Genomic DNA, 22039 nt, shown 5'->3' on the forward strand with positions numbered 1-22039 from the left:
TCAGGTCATGGTCTCAGGGTCCTGGGTAAAATCTAAAAGTAGTCCCTTTACAGAGAAAGCAGGGAGAGAGTTGAGAAAGAGGCAGGCTACTTCTTCAGATAGCAGGGGGGCAAGTTTTATAAGCTAGAGAACTGGCATTTGAGGCTTGTTTTAGGCAGCAGATCTCCACACCTGCCCACCAGAATCTTTTCTTTTTTGAATTAAAACTTTTATTTTTAAAACTTTTTTTTCACAAATGAAGTCCATTTATTATTTATTTGTTTATGCATTTATTTGTGTTACGTTATGTGAATCACCATACAGTACATCATTAGCTTTTGATGCAGTGTTCCATGATTCATTAGTGGCGTATAACACCCAGTACTCATTACAACATGTGCACTCCTTAATACCCATCACTGGGTTAACCCATTCGAATCCCCCTCCCACAGCCCCTCTGGAACCCTCTGATTGTTTCCTGGAGTCCATAGTCTCTCATGCCCGCCAGAATCTTAAACATTTTCATAAAGGCCTTAACTGGTTCAGTCACATACACCATCCAGATGGTCTCAAAAACACATTACCCCCTTGAGGCTGTATCCTTGAAAATGCTCCCCCAGTGGAAGGGTGCGCAATGTGTACATTCCAAGGACAGGGGATAGGGATTCAGAGCCTCTGATTGCCCAGGTCCCATGGGAGGGTTAATGGAGCGTTAGTAACATCCTCCTGAGGACCACCTCTATTCAGCCAGCTAACTGGCTATTGCATTAAGCAATTCTATCTTTTTGTCTTTTTGAATGTTTACATGCTCCAGAGGGAAAATGTCTTATAAATGTCCAAGAGAAGCATTTTCCTATAATAGAATTTGCTTTATCATATTTTTTCATATCATGTTATTTCCTCCTCTTGATGTTTAATAAAATATCATTTTATTTATCTTTTTTTGTTGTTATTGTCAGTTTCCTTACTAGTTTTGGGTGATTTCAAGTATAAGAAAGGGTAAAATGCCTTTGTTCTGTTTTCTTTAATCGAAGAGTATGATATGATTTAGATTGCTACATTTAAACCATTGTGGATTGCAAAATATTTTTGTTTTATTTTCCACTTTGCTCAAAAATACTTATAGAATTTGTCTTCTTTGCAACTTTCTGAGATAGGTACCTCACAGGACACAGACAATTTTAAGGCTATGTCCTTGAACTTGCAAAGTCAGATGATAATCAGGATGAGCTGAGCTATGAAGAAAATGCTATGGTGGTTGCCATAGAGGGAGTTCACATCTGTTTTAGGGGATTGTGGGAAGCTTTCCAGAGGAAGTGGTGACGGAGGTCATCCAACCTAACTGTATCAGTTTTTCAGTGCTGTCCTAAAAATTATCAAAGCTTAGTAGCTAAAACAATATAAACTTATTATTTTAAAATTCTGCAGGCTAAAAAGTCTTACATGGGTCTCACTGGGTTATAGTCAAGGTGTTGGCAGGATTGCATTGCTTCTTGGAATCTCTAGGGGAAATCTGTTTCCTTGATTTTTCCAGCTTTTCAAAGCTGCTCACAATTCTCAGCTGATGGCCCCCTTCCTTCATCTTTAAGCCAGCAAACTTGCATGTCTCTGACCATTTTTCTCTAGTTACATCTCCCTCTGTTGCATCCTTCTGAAGGCTCACCAATTCTCCTCATTTCAAGTTCTTCAGGTTAAAAACATCAGCCAAATTCCTTTTTGCTACAGAAGTACCATATTTGCAGGTCCCTGGAAGTAGGACGTGGACATCTTTGGAAACCACTATTCTGCCCATCACACTACCTTCAGATGCAATATTTTCTTCTTTCCTCTATAAACCTTTATTCCAACCAAGTTGAATGTTCCTGCCTCCTCATCTCCATTCCTCTCCTTACTTTTACCTGTGATGCTTTTCCTTTAAATTTTAGGTCATAGTCTCAAACTTTCTGTCTTTCCAAATAAACATGCACATGAAATTTTTCCCAACCACTTCGGATCATAGTGGTCCCTCATTCCTCTAACATTCTCTGGTTTGTTTGGCCTTGAACCAAGCCAGGGATACATTGAACTGTGGGTTTTCTTTTTATTCCTGCGTCCTGTCTCCACAACTAAGCTGTAGATTCCTGAAAACAATAAATGACATTAATGAGCACTTATCATGTGACATGTATTCTTGTGAGCCCAGTACATGTAATAACTCATCTAATTCTTCCAATGTCTCTGTGAGCTAAGCTCTATTATTATCCCAATTTTACAGAAGAGGATATTGAGTTAAAAAGAAACAAAACAAATAGCAAGCCCCTCTTGCCAAACTGTGGGACAAACTGTGGAGCTGGGCGGCCTCAGGATCCAGGCAGGACACTATTCTATCCTAGCAAGTGTTTACTGTTAACATCACTACAGATAGAAAACATGGTCTGTTTTGACAAGGAGGATATTAAAGGGGGATAAAAAGCATCCCCCCCCCCCCGAAATCCTCTGTTGTAGAGAAGATGTTATTTTGGAAAAAACAAAAACAAAACTTGGCATGAATTCCAATGAGACAACTTTAATTTCATCCCTCAGGTGTAAACTCTTGAGGGTTTAGTTCTTTAGAGACCTGGCTCTAACACATTTAAAAGTATCAGAAACATGACCCCTTTATTTTGTACTGGATGTGAGTCAGGCTATAGAACAAGGAGCACTTCTTTGCTCTCAGGCTCATCTGGATGGAGATTTATTTTCTTTACCATATGCTTAGGAGGTCATGTCTGCTGCAGAAGGTTACTACTAAGAAGGAAATTAAATTTTCCAAATTGACTTCTCAATGAAGACCAGAAAACTCTAGGTTTTGCCATTCATCTTAAAGTAGTTATTAGGGAAACAAAGGATTCCCTTAAAGAAGTGAGTATCCCACATCATGATTAAAAATAAATTTTGAAATATGGTGGAAAGACTTTAGAACGAACCTGACTTCTGGGAACAAAACCTCACCAGTCCAAGAACTCAAAGAGAGTGGCCTTTGGTTTAGTCCAGCTCTTCAGGACACAAAATCACTGATTTTTTTTTTTTTTTGATCTTTAAACCAGATCTTGCTCTTTATTTTGGATACTTCAATGTCCAGGAAGAATTCTAGGGTCATAGAATTCTAGAAATGGAAAGGTCATAGAGATCACTCCCCTTATTTATAGGAGAAGCAGGGTATCTTATGTTCACATGCTGAACAGTGGTAGGGATAGTAGCACATTCTCATCACCAACCACACACATTTGGTATGTCCACAAACATCCCAAACCAGTTTCAACATAGATTTTTGACCTCTTTCAGACATGAAACTAAAGCAGTGTTTTTCCCAACTGCTTCAGTTCACCGTGAACATAGAAACTTTTTCTGAAATCCTGTGGCCTGTTGGTCTTGGACCAACCAAATATCATTTTGAAATGTAGGTTTTCTTTTTATGCCCAGATCTCATTTCCCCCAGTAGATGTAAATTCCTAAAAACAATTGATATTAGTGGCTGACATTAATGAACAATCACCCTGTGGAAAATGCATGCCACAGATATTTTCTCAAATAATAATAATAAACTCAAGATGCATAGTGTATTAACTATTATTTTGTCACTATGCCATTTCAAGGACCACATCCTAGTCATTCTATCTCCAAAGTGTGGAATGTTTTTGTTTGTTTGTAGAGGGAATTATTTGAGTTGATAATAAACATATGAACCTAGAATCTTTCTTATGGATACACTCACACCTCGTGCTTCCTACTGTAATTTTAAATAGCTTGATGTATTCTTCCTTAGTTGATGAGTCAAAAATATATTTGCCTGAAAATTTTGTCTCAATAAAAATGTTAAGCATTTTACATGTTTTGTTAATAAAATAGAAATTGCCTGTTGGGATTTATGCTTTAAATAGAATTATAAACATCACAGGGAATTAAGGGAAATAATTTTGTTTTGGTGAACAAAATATTCATAGAAATTACTGATTGAAATTACCACTCATGACAAAGTGAGCTGAGCTCCCAGGAGATACTTATTTTTCTATATGATTTCCATGGAAAGCTGTTATGCAGTATTTGATAAATTAATCTCTAAGGAAGGGCATCACAATGCCTCTTAAACCAGTGTATTTTTTCATTTGAATTATATGGTTGGTGGAATTTTATTCACTTCATTTAACCCCCAAATTGAATCCTCTGCTGTTATCTCTTTGTGCCACTTGTGTGTTCTGGATGGTCAAAAAGTAAATATATCCAATCTCTCATTTGCAGGGCAGTCCTTCATAAACACGAATAGGATTATTATGTGTTATGATAGAATCCTCTCCATTCTAAATAACCCTACTGACATTTGTTTACATTTCCCTTTGTAAGCCTTTTATAAGGGGAAGAGATTAATATACACAGATATGGATGTTATCTTCATGACATCTGAACGGTACTGTCCACTCTATCAAAACAGGACCCGAAAGGGCTTTATTTCTATTCTGTTTACCCCATCCCAACCGTCAATTATCGGGATCTGAATTTTTCATCATTTCTTACAATATCACTGGTTATTGTATTCCTAGGTAGGCATTACTATTCTATCATATGATAAAAATGAAATACAGAGACTTCATTTAATTTAAAATACAATTTTAGAACCCAAGAAAATTTTAGATTTTATAGTTAGACTGCTCTTTTGATGGCCAAGAGAACTGAATCTAAAAAGATCAAGTATGAATTACTCAAGTTTACATGGGGATCACAACTCACAGGTACTAGTCCTTGGAAGTACTGTTGACCAGTCCAACACTGTTTCCATAACTGCCTCCTTTACAGATTTAAAAAAAAAAAAACTTGTAATAAGTTTAAAAGGCCGTTTTTTATATGCCAATTGATATTTTAAAAATAAAATGTATTTTTAAATTTCTTACATAGGTTACAACTGACCGATGGAAGATAAGAATCAGACAGAAGTGACTGAATTTCTTTTCTTGGGCCTCACAGATCACCTCCAGCATCAGATTGTCCTCTTTGTCATGCTTCTCTTTGTCTATGTTGTCACCCTGGGGGGTAACGTAGGGATGATCATTCTCATATGGACTGATCCAAGACTCCACACTCCTATGTACTTTTTTCTCAGCCACTTGTCCTTTGTAGATATTTGTTCTTCATCTTCCACTGCCCCCAAGATGCTGTGTGACATCTTTGCGGAGAAAAAAGACATCTCTTTTGTGGGTTGTGCCACACAAATGTGGTTTTCTGGTTTCTTTGTGGTATCTGAATGTTTCCTCCTGGCTTCCATGGCATATGACCGTTATATGGCCATCTGTAAGCCCTTGTTGTATACACTCATCATGTCCCAGAGGGTCTGTGTGCTGCTGGTTATGGGGCCTTATGCCATGGCTTTTATAAGCAGCATGACTTATATGACACTGACTTTTCTCTTACCCTTCTGTGGCCCAAATATCATCAATCATTTTTTCTGTGATATTTCACCACTGCTTTCCCTTGCATGTGCAGACACTTCCATGATTCAGCTTGTATTTTTATATTTGGCTGGATTTATAGGAATACTCAGTGGCCTGATCATCATGGTCTCCTATGTTTGCATCCTGATGGCCATCTTGAAGATCCGGACTGCTGATGGGAGGCAGAAAGCTTTCTCCACTTGTTCTTCTCACCTGGTAGTCGTCTCCATCTTCTATGGGACTCTTTTCTTTATCTATGTTCGGCCTGGCTCAACTTCTTCCCTGGATATCAATAAAGTGATTTCTCTGTTTTATACTGTGGTAATCCCCATGTTGAACCCCCTCATTTACAGCCTGAGAAACAAGGAGGTAAAAAATGCATTCAGGAGGAATTTTGAAAGGAAAAATTCTCTAATGGTTTTGGTAAAATATACCTCTGCCGTGCTGTACTGTAGATGTTGGTTCATAATGTGTGGTAAAAAGAACACTGGGCTGAGAATAAATTCTTTTTAATTCCTGAGGAGTTACCAGGTTACTTATAGACAGTCTATATATTTTTTTCTTCAGTCTTCATTGCTAAGTGGTGGGGAATACAAAATAATTTGCAGATATATTAAAGGTATAAATATAATGTATGCCAGAAGAAAATCCATAATATTTATATATTTTCATATGTGAGATGACATTTATTCCAGACTAGAACGGCAAATACTATAAGGGAAATACATTATAAGGGAAAGAAAGAGTTCATTAATAAAGGCTTCAACAATCTGAGGGTTTTGATGGGGTGGGGGTGGGAGGTTGGGGGAGCCAGGTAGTGGGTATTATGGAGGGCACGTATTGCATGGAGCACTGGGTGTGGTGCATAAACAATGAATTCTGTTACGCTGAAAAGAAATAAAAAAAATAAATAAAGGCTTCATAGACCTTGTGAAAAGTTGAACAATGGAAAGTGAGAGAACACTTGCAAAACGGGTGACTCCACTGAGTTAGTGTCTCAGTAGGAAAGTGCTGAGCATATATGTACACATATATGACACACAATAGAGAAATGGACCACTGGATGGATGGATGAGCAATTGGCACAAATGGAAATGCAAATGGACAAAAACATAAATTCATAAAAAATTGCTCAACTTCACAATTTTTCAAGTAAATGAAATCAAAATGACAGTGCAAAGCTTCTTTTCATTTATCAGATTAGCAAACATTAAAATGATTATGTGCAATGCTGGTAAGGTTACCAGTGGATATAGACAGCAATTTTATACTGAACTATGATAGCTAAGCATAAAATAGCTACATTTTCAGAAAGTAATTTGATGATTTCTATTAAAATTCAAATAATCTTTGACCTAGCTATTTTACATTTAGAAATCTGTGCTACAGAAAAATAAATACCAGACACAAATGTTGCAGCACCTTTTGTAGGGAGAATAAAAAGAAACTAGTTTGTATCATTAGGAGAAACATACATTCTTTCTTTGAAGTGTTGCACAGCTAATTATAAAAAGAAGAAATTAGATATTCATGCTTTAGTTTAGAGGAAACTGCCTGATAAAATCATTGACAGATGGAAAAAAAATCAAGCCAAAATTTAATCTGTAAAGCAGATCACAGTTTGTGTTGGTTTGCAACTTCCTCAGGAGCCTCCAGTGAAATCAGTAAGTGGCCCCCATCACAAAGGGTAGGGCGAGACCAAAGAAAAATGCAGGCCACTTCAGAATGGTAGGTGGAAGTTTTAACAGGCAAGGGGACTTAAATAAGTCTGTTCTGAGTGCTGCAGTAAGAATGTATGTCTGCTACTGCTTGTCAAATCTTCAAAGTTTATGTAAAGGCCTTGCCAGGGCTCATACACATAGAGAGTCCCAAGAACACATGACTCTCTCAAGGCTATGTTCTTGGGACAGCTCTTAGGAGCAGAGGACATAGGCGGAATGCACATTCCAAGGGTAGGAGAAGGGAGAGAAGCCTCCAGTTGCCTGGGTCCAGCCCACAGATCAACCAGAGCTCAGATCTCGATGACCTCCCCCAACACTTTGTAAAGAAAACAACAACAACAACAACAACAACAACAACAACAAAACAGTAAAAAAGGTGGAGGTAAAAGTTACCTAATGAAAAATATATTGGTATGTGCATATGTATTACATATATGGTCATGGAGAGAAGTGTGCAGTTCCTGCACAAACTGTTAAAAACTGGTTACTTCAGTAGGGCGACTTTGGAAATAGCAAGCAGGGGTGTTGCTTCATGCTCCTGTGAGTTGTTGGACTTGTTTTACAACAAATGTTTGCTTTTGTAACTAAAATTTACTTTTGAAAAGCTGTAATCTGTGTCAAAATTGAATGAATGAATGAATGAATGAATGAATGAATATATCTGTAAGTAAGTAAGTTTGGGCAAATGGACTCAATGCCTTCTAGTAAGGCTTGTTTCCATTCTAACATTCTCTGATTTCATGAAACACTTTTAAGTACTGGTGAATGAAATCCTTGTCAACAACTAAGTAAAATGGGGCACCTGGATGGCTCAGTGGATTTAAGCCTCTGTCTTCAGCTCAGGTCATGATCTCAGGGTTCTGGGATGGAGCGCCACATTGGGCTCTCTGCTCAGTGGGGAGCCTTCCACCTCACCCACGTGCCTTTCTGCCTACTTGTGATCTCTGTCTGTCAAATAAATAAATAAAATCTTAAAAAAAAAACCCTAAGTTAAATGGAGAAATTCTTAGTAAATATATGCGTCAATCTCTTAGTTTCCCCCCCCAAAGATCAGTATTTTCTCCCACCCTCCACCCAGAGTCTATAATTTTTATACAAGGTGGTAAGTTTTCTCCTTATTAAAAACATTGAAATGATAAAAAAATGCTAAATTCAAAACAACACAATGCAAATGATGAAGTTTGAAAAGTAAACAATACTATCTTAAATATATCCATGTTAAACTACATTTTATATTTTTTTGTAGCACAAAAGTTCATAGAATGGATGCTTCTCCTACTGACACAACTTGTTTCCTTTTATTCCCCCTACAAATGATGTCCCAACATTTGGGATTTATATCCAGTATTTATATACCTGTAGCACAAGATTTCCAAATGTAAGCTATAGCTAGATCAAAGATTATGATTGATTAATTTTGTTAATTGTCAGTTTTGTGAATTTTCCCAACACCATCTTACTAAGAACTGTTAAAACTTGGGTTTAGGTGTGCCAAACGGAAATGTATTTTTATCTAGAAAGATCAACAGTTTCTTCTCAGTCGGACTTTGCCTTAAAATGACTCTGCTGTGCATCTTCATTACATAACATGTCTCAAATCCGTCACCTATTGACATAGTCATTTCCTAGTAGGAGAGCTGACGTATTTTCTGTCATTTTAATGGCTTCTTACACATTTATGATGTACATTCTATTGAATGGGAATTGGGAGGAGAACAGCAGGAAGCAAGTGATAATTATAAATTTCTTGAATTGCTCTATGGTCCTTCTCCAAGAATATGCAAATATATTCAAACCAACTGTCTTCCTCTAGCTCAAGTTATTGCTGTTCTGATCTCCTAATGTATTCTGCCTAGAATCTCTTCCTATTATATTCACATGGATTAACAACTTGTTTTTCATATACCGTTTAAATATTACTGCCATTCAGAGACTCACCCTAAGGGAGTGATTAGAGATGGGGTCAATTAGAGCACCTCTGTGTTTTGCTTTTATGGCACCATATTCTTTTCTTTTAGACTTTATAGGTGTAATGCAGTGGATCTTAAAATAGATTTTTGTTTTGTTTGTATTAGCAAGAAATGTTCCCAACTGGTTCTTCCTACAGGGCAGTGACAGAAATTCATATGCAGGTGTATTTTTTGTTTGTTTGTTTGTTCACCCTGAAAGTCTTTAAGTAGTTCCCCCTATTTTGTGAAGAAAAGGTGAATAAGCCCCAATATCAGAGGGAAACTCTCAGTTAGGCCTCCGCTCACTGCAATTTCCTGATTTGTAATATTGGCTCCTGGCAGAAGGCCATTGATTTTCATAACGCACATGGTTTCTGAGAAGTCAGATATAATTCTTATCTTTGTTCCTTTGTAGATGAGGCATTTTGCCTCTGGCTTCTTTCAAGACTTCTTTTTGAATTTTTAATTTTCTGCACTTTGAAAATTATATGCCTGGGTGTGGTTTTTGCTGGCCTTCATTCTGCTTGGTATTCTCTGAGCTCCCTGGATATGTGGTTTAGTGCCTAAGTTTAATTTGAGGAAAATAGTCATTGTTTAAAGTATTTATTTTTTAAAAAATATTTATTCATTTATTTATTTAGAGAGAGAGAGTTGTGGGGAGAGAGGAAGAGGAAAGAATCTCAAGCAAACTCCCTTTTGAGTGTGCAGCCTGATTCAGGACTTGATCTCTCAACCCCGAGATCATGACCTGAGCCAAAATGAAGAGTCAGACACTCAGCTGACTGAACCAGCCTGACAACCCTTACATATTTCTTCTATTCCTCTCTTTCTTCTGATATTCCTATCATGTATGTGTTACTCCTTTTTCAGTTGTTGCCCCACAGACCTTATTTAGATATTTGTCTCTATTCTTCTTCTTCCTTTTTTTTTTTTTTTAAAGATTTTATTTATTTATTTGACAGAGAGAGATCACAAGTAGGCAGAGAGGCAGGCAGAGAGAGAGAGAGAGGGAAGCAGGCTCCCTGCGGAGCAGAGAGCCCGATGTGGGACTCGATCCCAGGACCCTGAGACCAGGGCCTGAGCTGAAGGCAGCGGCCTAACCCACTGAGCCACCTTTTTTTTTTTTTTTTTGTCTTTGTTTTCTTTCCTTTTCAGTTTTTGAAGTTTCTATTGCTATACCTTCAGGCTCATCGATTCTCTCCTCAACCGGGTCCAGTCTACTAATGAGCCCATCAAAGACATCCTGTATTTTGGTTACAGTGTTTTTGATCTCCAGCATTTCAATCATAGTTGATTTAAATTCTTGGTCTGATATTCCTACATCTCTGTCATGCCTGATTCTTATGTTTGCTCTGTCTCTTTGGATCATGTTTTTGCCTTTCTGTATGTGCCTTTTGATTTTTTCTTTATAGCAGACATGGTGTTCCGGGTAAGAGAAGCTGCTATAAACAGACCTTTACCAAGGTGGTTGCAAGGTATGGATGGCTGGAAACATTCTGTAATCCTTTGATTAGGTATCAGGTTTTGGGGGAACTATGCCTCTGAACTGTGAACTTCAAAAGTGTTTCTCAGTTTTGTTTTTTCTTCCTTGTAAGTTGGGACAGGATGACCAGAGTGGACTGGAGTAGGTTATTTCCTTCTTCCAGGTGGAAGGCTAGAGGAAGCAGAAGTTGGCCATTTCTCTTCCCCCCAGATGCATGAGGCTCTGAGACGACCCCCAGCAGGGGACTGCATGGTTAACCAGTTAACTAGTTTCTCCTGAGTGCAGACTTTATTAAGAAGTACATAGCTTTCTGATGGATTTCAGAATGCTTCCTCTTCTCCCCTGATGGAAGTGAAAGAGGATTTTTCTCTTAAATTTACTGTGGGTACCTGGTTGAACTCATGGAGGTAAATCTCATTCTACTTTTTCAGTTCAGGTTTTCCTGTCAAGGCACTGGTTCCCATGGAAATTTCCTCTTGTGAGTAAGCTGTGTCTCTCTGTTTTCACCTGTCCATTTCTCCGCTGTTGTGGACAGTGGTTTGCCCTGTGTCATCCCATCTCTTATAGATCCAAGAAGAGTTATATTGATTCTTCAGTATCTTTAGCTTTTTACTTATTAGGACAGATTGGTGACTTCCAAGATTCTTACCTGAAGAACTGGGAACCTGAAGTCCCTTCATGACTTTTGCAATAATGTTCTCTCTGGCTGAGAGCTCTCATCTTCCAATACGTGACTGGGGGTCTTCCAGACCTTTTTGCCTTGGCTTGAACTCATTTTCTCAATGATATTTACTCTAACTTATTGGATACTGAATTTGTTACCATCACTACCCCATCAGGAGACTTAGATTTCCTTTACTCTGAGCTAACTTTTTTTGTTATTGATCACACTTTTCACCTTCCAACCAATAATACATTTAAATGGATTATTTTAAATTTATTTTTATTTCAAGTTTTTATTTAAATTGTAGTTAGCTAACATATAACGTAATGTTGGTTTCAAGAGTAGAATTTACTGATTCATCACTTACATACAACATCTTGTGCTCCTCAATACCCTCCTCAATACCCATCAACATTTAGCCCTTCACCCACCCACCTCCCCTCTGGTAACCATCAATTTTTTTTTTATTCTTTATAGTTAAAAGTTTCTAAGGCTTTGCCTCAAATTCAATGGATGAAAGACCTAAATGTGAGGCAGGAAACCATCAAAATCCTAGAGAACACAGGTAGCAACCTCTTTGATGTTAGCTGTAGTTATTTCTTATTAGACATGTTGCTGGAGGCAAGGGAAACAAAAGTAAAAATGAACTAGGGGGACCCCATGAAGATAAAAACACCATACAGAAAGATAAACTCAAAATGGGTGAAAGACCTAAATGTGAAACAGGAATCCATCAAAATACTAGAGGAGGACACATGCGGCAACTTCTTTGATCTTGACTGTAGCAACTTCTTGCTAGACATGTCTCCAAGGGCAAAGGAAACAAAAACAAATATGAACTTGTTGGGACTTCATCAAAGGGAGCTTCTGAGAGCAAAGAAAAGAGTTAACAAAAGTAAAAGGCAGCCTATGGAATGGGACAAGATATTTGCAAATGACATATTAGATAAAGGACTCATATCCAATATCTATAAAGAACTTATCAAACTCAACACCCAAAAAGTGAACAATCCAGTCAAGAAATGGACAGAAGACATGAACAGAAACTTCTTCAAAGAAGACATACAAATAGCCAACAGACACATGAAAAAATGCTCCACATCCCTTGGCATCTGGGAAATACAAATCAAAACTACAATAAGATATCACCTCACACTAGTCAGAATGGCTAAAAGTAACAAGTCAGGAAACAAAAAATGCTGGTGAGGATGTGAAGAAAGGGGAACCCTTTTACACTGTTGATGGGAATGCAAGTTGTCAGACTCACTCTGGAAAACAACATGGAGGTTCCTCAAAAAGTTAAATAGAGCTACCCTATGACCCAGAAATTGCACTACTAGGTTTTACCCCAAAGATATAAATATAGTGATCTAAAGGGGCACCTGCATCCCAAAATTTATAGCAGCATTGTCCACAATAGACAAACTGGCAAGAGCCAAGATGTCCACTGATAGATAAATGGATAAAGAAGATGTGGTTCATATATAAAATGGAATATTACTCAGCCATCAGAAAGGATGAATACTTACACTTACACTGATGTGGCTGGAACTGAAAGGTGTTATGCTGAGTGAAATAAGTCAGTCTGAGAAAGACAATTACCACATGGTTTCATTCATACGTGGAATATAAGAAACAGAGCAGAGGACTGTAAGGGAAAGGAGAGATAACTGAATGGAAGTCATCAGAGAGGGAGAAAAAACATGAGAGTCTTAACTATAGAAAACAAACTGAGGGTCCCTGGAGGGGAGGTGGGTGGGAGATGGATAACTGGGTGATGAGGATTAAGGAGGGCACGTGATGTGATGAACACTGGGTGTTACATGCAACTGATGAATTATTGAACTCTACATCTGAAACTAATGATGGACTATATGTTGGTTAGATGAATTTAAATAAAAAAATAAAAACTTTTGCACAGTGAAGGAAACAGTGACCAAAACTAAAAGGCAACCTATGGAATGGGAAAAGATGTTTGCAAATAATATAGCTGATACAGGTTAGTAACCAAAATCTATAAAGAAGTTCTTAAACTCAACACACAAAAAACAAATAATTCAGTTAAGAAATGGGCAGAAGACATGAATAGACATTTTTCCAAATAGACATTTTTCCAAATAGACATTTTTCCAAAGAAGACATACAGATGGCAGTCATATTACAATATTTAAACCTGCATATACAACCTACTATGCAGGAATTGCACTACTTGGTATTTACCCAAAGAATACAAGAATACTGATTCAAAGTGACACATGCATGCTGATGTCCATAGCAGCATTATCAACAATAGCCAAACTATGCAGAGAGTCCAAATGTTCATTGATCAATGAATGATGAATGGATAAAGAAAATGTGGTACAACACAATAACCAACCCCCCACACACTGGAATATCACTCAGCCATCAAAAATAATGAAATCTTGCCATTTGCAATGAAGTAGATGGAGCTAGAGTGCATTAGGCTAAGCAAAATAAGTCAGAGAAAGACAAATGCCATATGATTTCACTCACATGTGGAACTTAAGAAACAAAAGAGATGAACATAGGGGAAGGGAAAAATTAGTTGATTTTTAAATTTATTATTTATTATCTTCTCTCATTGAAATGAAATTTCCATGTTTGCATGTTATTTTATTAAATTGATACAAGTCAACCACTATTTGGATGGAGTGTATGTTTCATATTTATTCAATAGTCAGATGGTGTGGCTTTCAAGTATGAGAAAAAAGGCTGTCTCATGTTATGGGTGGGTAACCTCACTATTATTTCTTCCACTCTTCTTCTGCTCATTGATGTCTTTGCTTAATTTCATTTTTATTTTTTCCCCCAGCTTTGTTGAGCAAGATTGACAAACATAATTGTAAGATATTTAAATTGCACAATGGGATGATTTGATATATGTATACACTGTGACTGGATTCTCCCCATCGAGTTAATTCACAGGTACATCACCTTCTAGAGTTATCTTCTTTGGGAGTTGGTGAGAGCATTTAAATTCTACTCTCTTTGCAAATTTCAGTTATACAGTACAGTGCTGTCAACCACAGTCAGCATGTTTTCCATTAGATCCTCTGACCTCATTCATCTTACAAGAGAATTCTGGTGCCCTTGATGTCTTTTCAATCCCGCCGATGGAAGACCCACCTCACACCTCATGGGAAGGATCACTTCCCAGGATTACTAATGTGCATTTTCTCTGTCTGCAAGTGCTTCTCATTTATGGTCTACATACGTCCCTGACAGTTTTTATTTCTGCTGCTCTACCTGTTATGGTACTAGGTGTCTACTCTGCTATCACATGGGTTTTGAAAAGAAGTTGTTTGTCCTTTTTTCCCCTCTTCAAATACCAGCCATGGCTGCTCCTCTTCTCAAGCAACACTTATTCTCTTCCCCTTTCCTCTTCCCCTTCTCCCTCTGTTCCCTTTCTTTCCCTTTCCTTTCTTTCTCATGACATTAGTGTATGAGAAATGATATCACATCTAAACTGAGTCCTCACAAGTAGCAAAAATCATTGGCTCTATTTTCATTCTTACTGTTACACCATCTTCCATCTTCTTACGAGAAAACTTTTTTTTTTTTGGCCATTTTCTGTACATTGGGTAAAACCCATGTTTTCTTAGGAAATGGTCCACAATTAGACTTCATTTATCTCATTTTTAAAAAAAGGATTTTATTTATTTATTTATTTATTTGAGAGAGAGTGAGAATGAGAGAGAGAGAGAGAAAGAGAACACAGAGAGGGAAAGGGAGAAGCAGACTCTCTGCTGAGCAGAGAGCCTGATGCTGGGCTTGATCCCAGGACCCTGAGATCATGACCTGAGTCGAAGGCAGAAACCTAACTGACTGAGCCACTCAGGTGCCCCCCATTCTCTTATTTTTATTATGGGATCCTTCTTCACTGAAGCTGGCATCCTTCTAAAAGTCACTTGTGTGGTGTGGCTGCTTGCATTAGTAAATGTGGATTTGTGGGCTGGCTAAGTCTCAGAAGAACTGTTTAATACTTTAATATAGTTTTTAACTCAGTTTCTTGCTTTCCTCCACATCAGGGTCAACCCTGTGACTTGGTATTTTCTTGTGGTTCTTGAAATGATAATAAATGTAGAATGCCAAATTTACTTTTAGATTCTTAAGTTTGTTGAGTCAAATAATGGTTTTTCAGGGAAAAGGAGTAGGCATATTCTAGAATATGAATTCCATAGCAGGAAAACCCATGCTATAAAATTTCTCTAACCTACCAATTTGACCAGGCCCCAAACAAGCTCATGTGATTGTTGTTGAAGAGTTAGCTGTTCTCTTTCTTAGGAGGCAATCATATCATTGGAGGAGGCTTTTGTAAACCCCAACACTTGGGCTGACACATTGAAGATACACGGAGCCTAAAATATTTTCATGGTAGTGACACTGAGACTTTTAATCACATCAAAGATTTTCTTTTTCCTCTTTTAAAATTTTACTGTTTTGCTCACTGATGTAGCTGAAGCACCTGGAACACAGCTTTATAAAAGTACTGGTGCATTAAATAAATGAATACAGGGGTACATATGGAGTCAAAATATAATCCACGATTTTCCTCTTAAATACTTATGCAATCCCTTTCCACTTCTGTCCCTTCATTGCTGTGACAACAAGGGAACAAATGGGAAAATTTTCTGGGTCAAGCTTCCAAGATTCTTCTTTTTTTTTTTTAAATCAGTATTTTGACGTCTAGCATTTAAATGGTCATTTAGTCCCAGAAAACTCTGTATTCCCATACTTTTCAGTTGTTGTATTGTGCTGTCTTTGAGTTTGTGAACTGTTAGGCCTTATAAGTGAGACTAATTAGGTTCTGTTGATCTTACATAGCAGAAACAAGAAATGTAAAAATGTAGAGAGTGAAAGAAGATATTCTATACCATACAAATGAATTCCTTACCATGACACCTAGCTGTCATGCTAGTAGAATAGAAAAAAAAAATGATGTAACAGAAAGAAATATCTAGAAATGGATGAATGGTTTGGGAATTTGTGTATGATACATTTAGCATTTCAGTTTTCAGCTTTCTTGTATAGGAAATTCACCCCAGGCAAGAATAATTGGAAAGATAATTATGGAGATTAACCATATCAGATATCAAATATAACATTCACATTTTAGTAATTAGAAATGTGGCAGTAAATTCCTTATTTTAGTATAACTGTGGTGGCAGTAAAATAGTAAAGAATGTTGTCATATTTCAAGTAAATGCTAAGAGAAGATGGAAGAACAAAAGACATATTCTTTCAGTTAGATCATCTATTCCTGCCTTCTGGTTGTTTACTACTGCCTACTGGCCACTACTCTCTGGGGATCTTATTATCAATGTGGCCATCAGCTAGTTCTGTATTTCTTTTTTTTTTTTTTAAGTATTTTATTTATTTGACAGAGAGAAATCACAACTAGGCAGAGAGGCAGGCAGAGAGAGATGAGGAAGCAGGCTCCCTGCAGAGCAGAGAGCCTGACGCGGGGCTTGATTCCAGGACCTTGGGATCATGACCCGAGCTGAAGGCAGAGGCTTTAACCCACTGAGCCACCCAGGCGCCCCTAGCTAGCTCTGTATTTCTGTAACATTGTTGCCTTCTGCCAGTCTGGTCTAGAGAGGACTGATACCTTCAATCATATTAGTGATGTTAGCGCCCTCATGTCTTTTCTAAAGACAGTAGAAACTGTAGCAGAAATGGACTTGTATCTCTAAAGCCTAATGATCTGTTGATGAGATCAAGTTTTGATCTCTTGGATCATTCATGATATTGGAAAAAATGAATTCCAGGAGGTGTATAAGGAAAGAAGTCAAAGGCCAGCCAGGCAGTTAAGGCTAGCAAACATATAAAACATTGTCCCAAGTCTGGCAGTTAGAGTTCAATCTTGGCTCACTTCTTCTGTCTCCCATCCAGGAACAAGCTTCTGCCCATTCAAGTTTGATCTTCCTAGGATGATCTCTTAAAGAAACAATGTAATTTATTTCCATTATCACATAAACTTCACATTTACCCAACACCTTCAAGAAGTTAGATTAATCTGATTTTTCTTCCTGCAGCCACATTCTTAAAATTATATATCCACTTACTCATTTGCTCTTGTTTCAAAATATTTATTGAACATTTACTCTTTAAAACACTATTCCAGAAGCTGGAGGTATAGTGAGGAAAACCTAAACAAAATCCATACTAATTGTTGTAGGGTGGTGTGATGTTGATTAAAAATTCAATGTTTGTTCTGAAGAAAAAACTGTGCAAGAGGGAAAGTGGATGAGGGTTAGGGTGGGGTTAGCTTTACTCTTCTACAAAGGACAATTAAAGATGGCCTCTATGAGGAGTAGAAGTCTGAATGAAGTGAAGAAGAAAATTGTGCAGATGCCTGGAGAGAAAGACATTAGAAGCAAAAATAAGAGAGAGGAAGATTTTGAGTTAGAATCCTGCTTTTCTGGGGCACCTGAGTGGCTCAGTGGATTAAGCCTCTGCCTTTGGCTCAGGTCATAATCCCAGGGTCCTGGGATTGAGCCCCACATCGGGCTCTCTGCTCAGCAGGGAGCCTGCTTCCTCCTCTCTCTCTCTGCCTGCCTCTGTGCCTACTTGTGATCTCTCTCTCTGTCAAATAAATAAATAAAATCTTTAAAAAAAAAGAATCCTACTTTTCTTGGACAAATAGGAAGTGAACTGGAGTGCCTGGGTGGCTCATTTGTTTTAGCATCTGCCTTCAGCTCATGGCATGATACCAAGGTCCTGGGACTGACCCCAGCAATAGACAATGGCTCCCTGCTCAGTGGGGAGTCTGCTTCTCCCTCTGATCCTCTCCCTGTCCCTGCCCTTGCTCTCTTACATGCTCTCTCTATCTCAAATAAATGAATAAAATCTTAAAAAAATAGAAAGTGGACTGAGTATACTGATGAGAGGTAGGAGAATCCAGATTTTTCTATTCATCCCCTTCACTGAGTTCTTATGAGGTTTGAATGGGTTAATACTCTCTAAGCAGATTTACGAAGTTTGAGCCCAAACCCATTTTTTCTACCCCTATATTTGAAATTTTTATTAGCCAATGTGGACTACTTCTATCTCTCAAAAATGATGTCCAAATTTAAAGCTCTTTTGCTGCATATGCACCCCAATCTACCTTATTTTAGTCTACCTATATTTACCTCCCTTTGAGAATAATCTCATCTAAGAGACTCTTTTCAAACCCTCTGGCTACAATGATTCTACCATCCTGGAACTCATGGACTGATTGTGGAGTCCCTTATGCTGCTGTGTACCCAGACTCACCTTCTGATGATAATACCTCTGAAGCAAGGCCATATTTTATATTCTCAAACCTGTATAGTGTCAAAGGCTGCTGATATCATGCAGCAGTTGAAGGCTTAAAATAGCCCAAAACTGGATTTCAGGGGTGCCTGGGTAGCGCAGTTGATTGAGTGTCTGACTCCTGATTTTAGTTCAGGTCATGGTTTCAGGGTCTGAGAGGGAGCCTCAGTGTTAGATTCCACATTCAGTGTAAACTCTGCTTAGGATTCTCTCTCCTTCTCCTTCTGTCCCTGCCTCCACTCACACTCTTTCTCTTTTTCTCTTAAATTAAAAAAAAAAAAAACTTAAAAAGAACAAAAACAACAAAATAAACCACCCAAATACACCTGGGGGGTGGTCCCAAAGGGAGAGATGGGTTTATTTTGTGTAATTGCTATGGATTCAAGTCACAGTATTTTTCTCTTGAAATAACTTTAATATTTTCTCTATAGGCCTGTTCTCCTGAGCTTTTCGTTCCTTGAGGGAATTGGTTCCAATGTACACAACAACCCTTTAGAAAAACCTCTGCTGTGTGTTGGGTAGATTGAGTCAATTAATGCCTTTTTGGAGTGCCCAGGTTTCAAGATGGTATCACTGTATTGTGTATCTTCCTAGACACCTGGAGAAGCTGAGAAGAATAACCAGTCTATTTTTGTAGGGTAATTGGTTTTTATAACAAGGAATGCTACTTTCATAATTCACTATGACATAGACAGGCAGTGGGTCTAGGACATGTTTCTTTGATAGATGCATTAAGTTATTTCCTAAACTGCCTTTAGGAGTTTAGATAACAAAAAATGCATTCAGATGCCTGGAAAGCATCATCTCTAAGATTACCATGAAGAATAATTTGGTACGAGTCAAATGTAGAGTCTGTGTCTTTTGGTTTAACTAACCTAACTTGAATGTACATGTTTATTGAATTTTGTTTTTGGCATAAGGATAGTGAAATGTATTGAAGGATTTATGGCTCATAGGACGTTAGTATTAAGAGGTTTGGCTCTCTGGTTCTTAATTTCTTCCTTTTCCCTACATTGTGTTTTATAAGTAGAAAGCAAACCTCTGAATGCACTGACCTGAATTCCATGCTGCTCATGTCAAAAGCCACATGCATACCTAAGATCATGATTTTTCTATCTTAGAATTTTTGCATTACGTAAATTTTTGGATTGGGAAAAATAAGTTAATATGCATTTTGACAGTCATGAACTATTGTTTTCATATACGTCTTCATTGAGTAAAAAGCAATACAAATATCAAACAGCTGTGATGAGTTTATATGTTTATAAAATACTAAATTCTTGAATATCTTACAACTAAAGTGCTTTTTGGGGCGGGGGGGGGCTAATCTTGGATTCTACCCCTCCAGACCTTTCCCTCTAAGCTCCTTTGGCTATGAGACTATAGGATGTCAGTAGATTTTTTTTAAGATTTTATTTTTTTATTTGACAGAAAGAGAGATCACAAATAGGCAGAGAGGCAGGCAGAGAGAGAGGGAAACAGGCTCCCTGCTGAGCAGAGAGCCTGATGTAGGGCTTGATCTCAGGACTCTGGGATCATGACCTGAGCTGAAGGTAGAGGCTTTAACCCACTGAGTCACCCAGGTGCCCCGGATGTCAGTAGAGTTGAACTTCATGACTTTCTTGTTAAGCAAAAACCTTTTCAGGCTTTTTTACCAGGGGAAAGTGTTTTTAGATTTCTGTTATACTTCTATTGCACAGCCCAATGGTATTTTTGTGTAATTGTGCTGTTGGAATCATTATGATTATTTCAAAATCCAAAACATGTTCTTCCCTTCCTCAGTTTCCCATTTTTGGAATCCTAACCTCATTTCTCTTTCCTCTCACCTCTCATTCATTCATTCATTCATTCATTCATTCATTTCTTCCTCTTTCTCCTCCTCTCCTTCCTCACCCTCTCCTCCTTTCCCTTCCCCTTCTTCCTTCCTCCAACTCCCTCTCCTTCTCCTTCCCCTCCATCTCCTCCCCCTCCTCCTCTTCCTCTTCCTCCTCCTTCTTCTTCCTCTTCTTCTTCTTCTTCTTCCTCCTCCTCCCCCTTCTCCTCTTCTTTTTTGTTAAAGAGTTTTATTCTGAAATACAGACTCACAAGAAGTTGCAAAGACATACAGAGAGTCTCATACCCTTTCCCTCAGGGTTCCCAAACAGTACATCTTACCAGCTACAACACAACATCAAATCTGGAAAACTGGCAATGATGTGATGTGTGTGTTTTGTTCTATAACATTTAACTTCGTGTGTAGATAGCTTTGTTTAACCCATGCAACAATCAGGCTGCAGAATCTTCCATCTCTACATGGATGTGCCCGTGCTATGCTTTTACAGTTACACTGTCCCTCCCCCTCCCTTTCCTAATCCCAGGCAACCAATAACTTGTTCTCCATCTCTATCATTTCACCATTTTGAGAATGTTATATAAATGTCATAATGATAGAATTCTGAATTTTTGAGATTGGCTCTTTTTGACTCAATGTAATGACCTGGAGACCCTTTCAAACTGTGTATATATCATATTTCTTTCCCCTCTTTCTTACTGAAGAGTATTCTATGGTATGTTGTACCAAGATTGTTGAACCATTTACATATTGTAGCGTATTTTGGTTGTTTCGTATGTCTGGCCATTATGATTGAAGCTTCTGTGAACAAAATTAGACAGGTTTTTATGTGGAGAACATTTTCATTTCTCTGAGATAAATGCCCAGGTGTATCCTTTTCATCCTTAAATTATTGCTTTTCTTTCCCAGCACCTATTAATTCTTAATTAGTTACAGCACTTACTGAGATTTAAGAACTAGTATCTTTTTGATAAACTAAAAAATTTGATGGAGTTTGATGAGGTTAGTGGTTATATAAACTAATAACAGGAGGATCATAGATGCTTGGGATAAGGTGTCACCGAGGAGGTTCAGTGGAAGATTTTGAACCCTGGTCAAGGCCATCTTTCCTTGTTTGAGCTTGCTCTTCTTAGACATCACAGGTCTATCTTTTAGATGACATGACTGAATATTTATCTAAAATCTAAAGGAATTGGTGGAGAAGTTACATTCCAAACACCCTTTGCCTAGAGTGAGAGAAAGTGTTTGCCTAACTTTATCAAATTCATACAATACTTTTTTTCTATAAAATATTTCCTTAAGTATACATTGTAGAGTGTAGGGATTTTTAGAAATGTAATCTGGCACAGTTGGAGGAGATGTTTCAGATAATCCCTAATGTTCTTTTCTGGGTTAAAATCCTATGATTCTCTTAAAAATTTCTGTTTCTGTGGAAGAAATTAAAGAGTGCTGTGAGGTTTGGTGATTTACTCTGTATTGCACAAATAGTTTGCAACTAAATTGCATGACTATCAGATGTAGACTTCAAGAGAGTTGGGTGTCAGTTTATCATTTTTAAATGAAAAAAAATAGAAGTTAAAGTAATTTTAAATTTAATTACAAATTGATTGCCAAGAAAAATCTTTCTCTTTCTTATTCCAGATTAAATCAAACA

At 37.7% G+C, this 22039-nt stretch overlaps 1 protein-coding gene across 1 annotated transcript; it reads left to right on the forward strand.

Moving 5' to 3' along the window:
* The first annotated feature begins 4901 nt into the window (after positions 1–4901).
* Positions 4902–11255, forward strand: LOC123948579 (olfactory receptor 5G3-like). Its single transcript, XM_046015787.1, has 3 exons — positions 4902–5877; positions 10503–10565; positions 11194–11255. Exons 1-3 carry the CDS (start codon positions 4902–4904, stop codon positions 11253–11255), a joined length of 1101 nt encoding a protein of 366 aa, XP_045871743.1.
* Positions 11256–22039: the final 10784 nt, after the last annotated feature.

Source organism: Meles meles, chromosome 8 (assembly GCF_922984935.1).
Source record: "Meles meles chromosome 8, mMelMel3.1 paternal haplotype, whole genome shotgun sequence".
Taxonomy (NCBI): Eukaryota; Metazoa; Chordata; class Mammalia; order Carnivora; family Mustelidae; genus Meles; species Meles meles.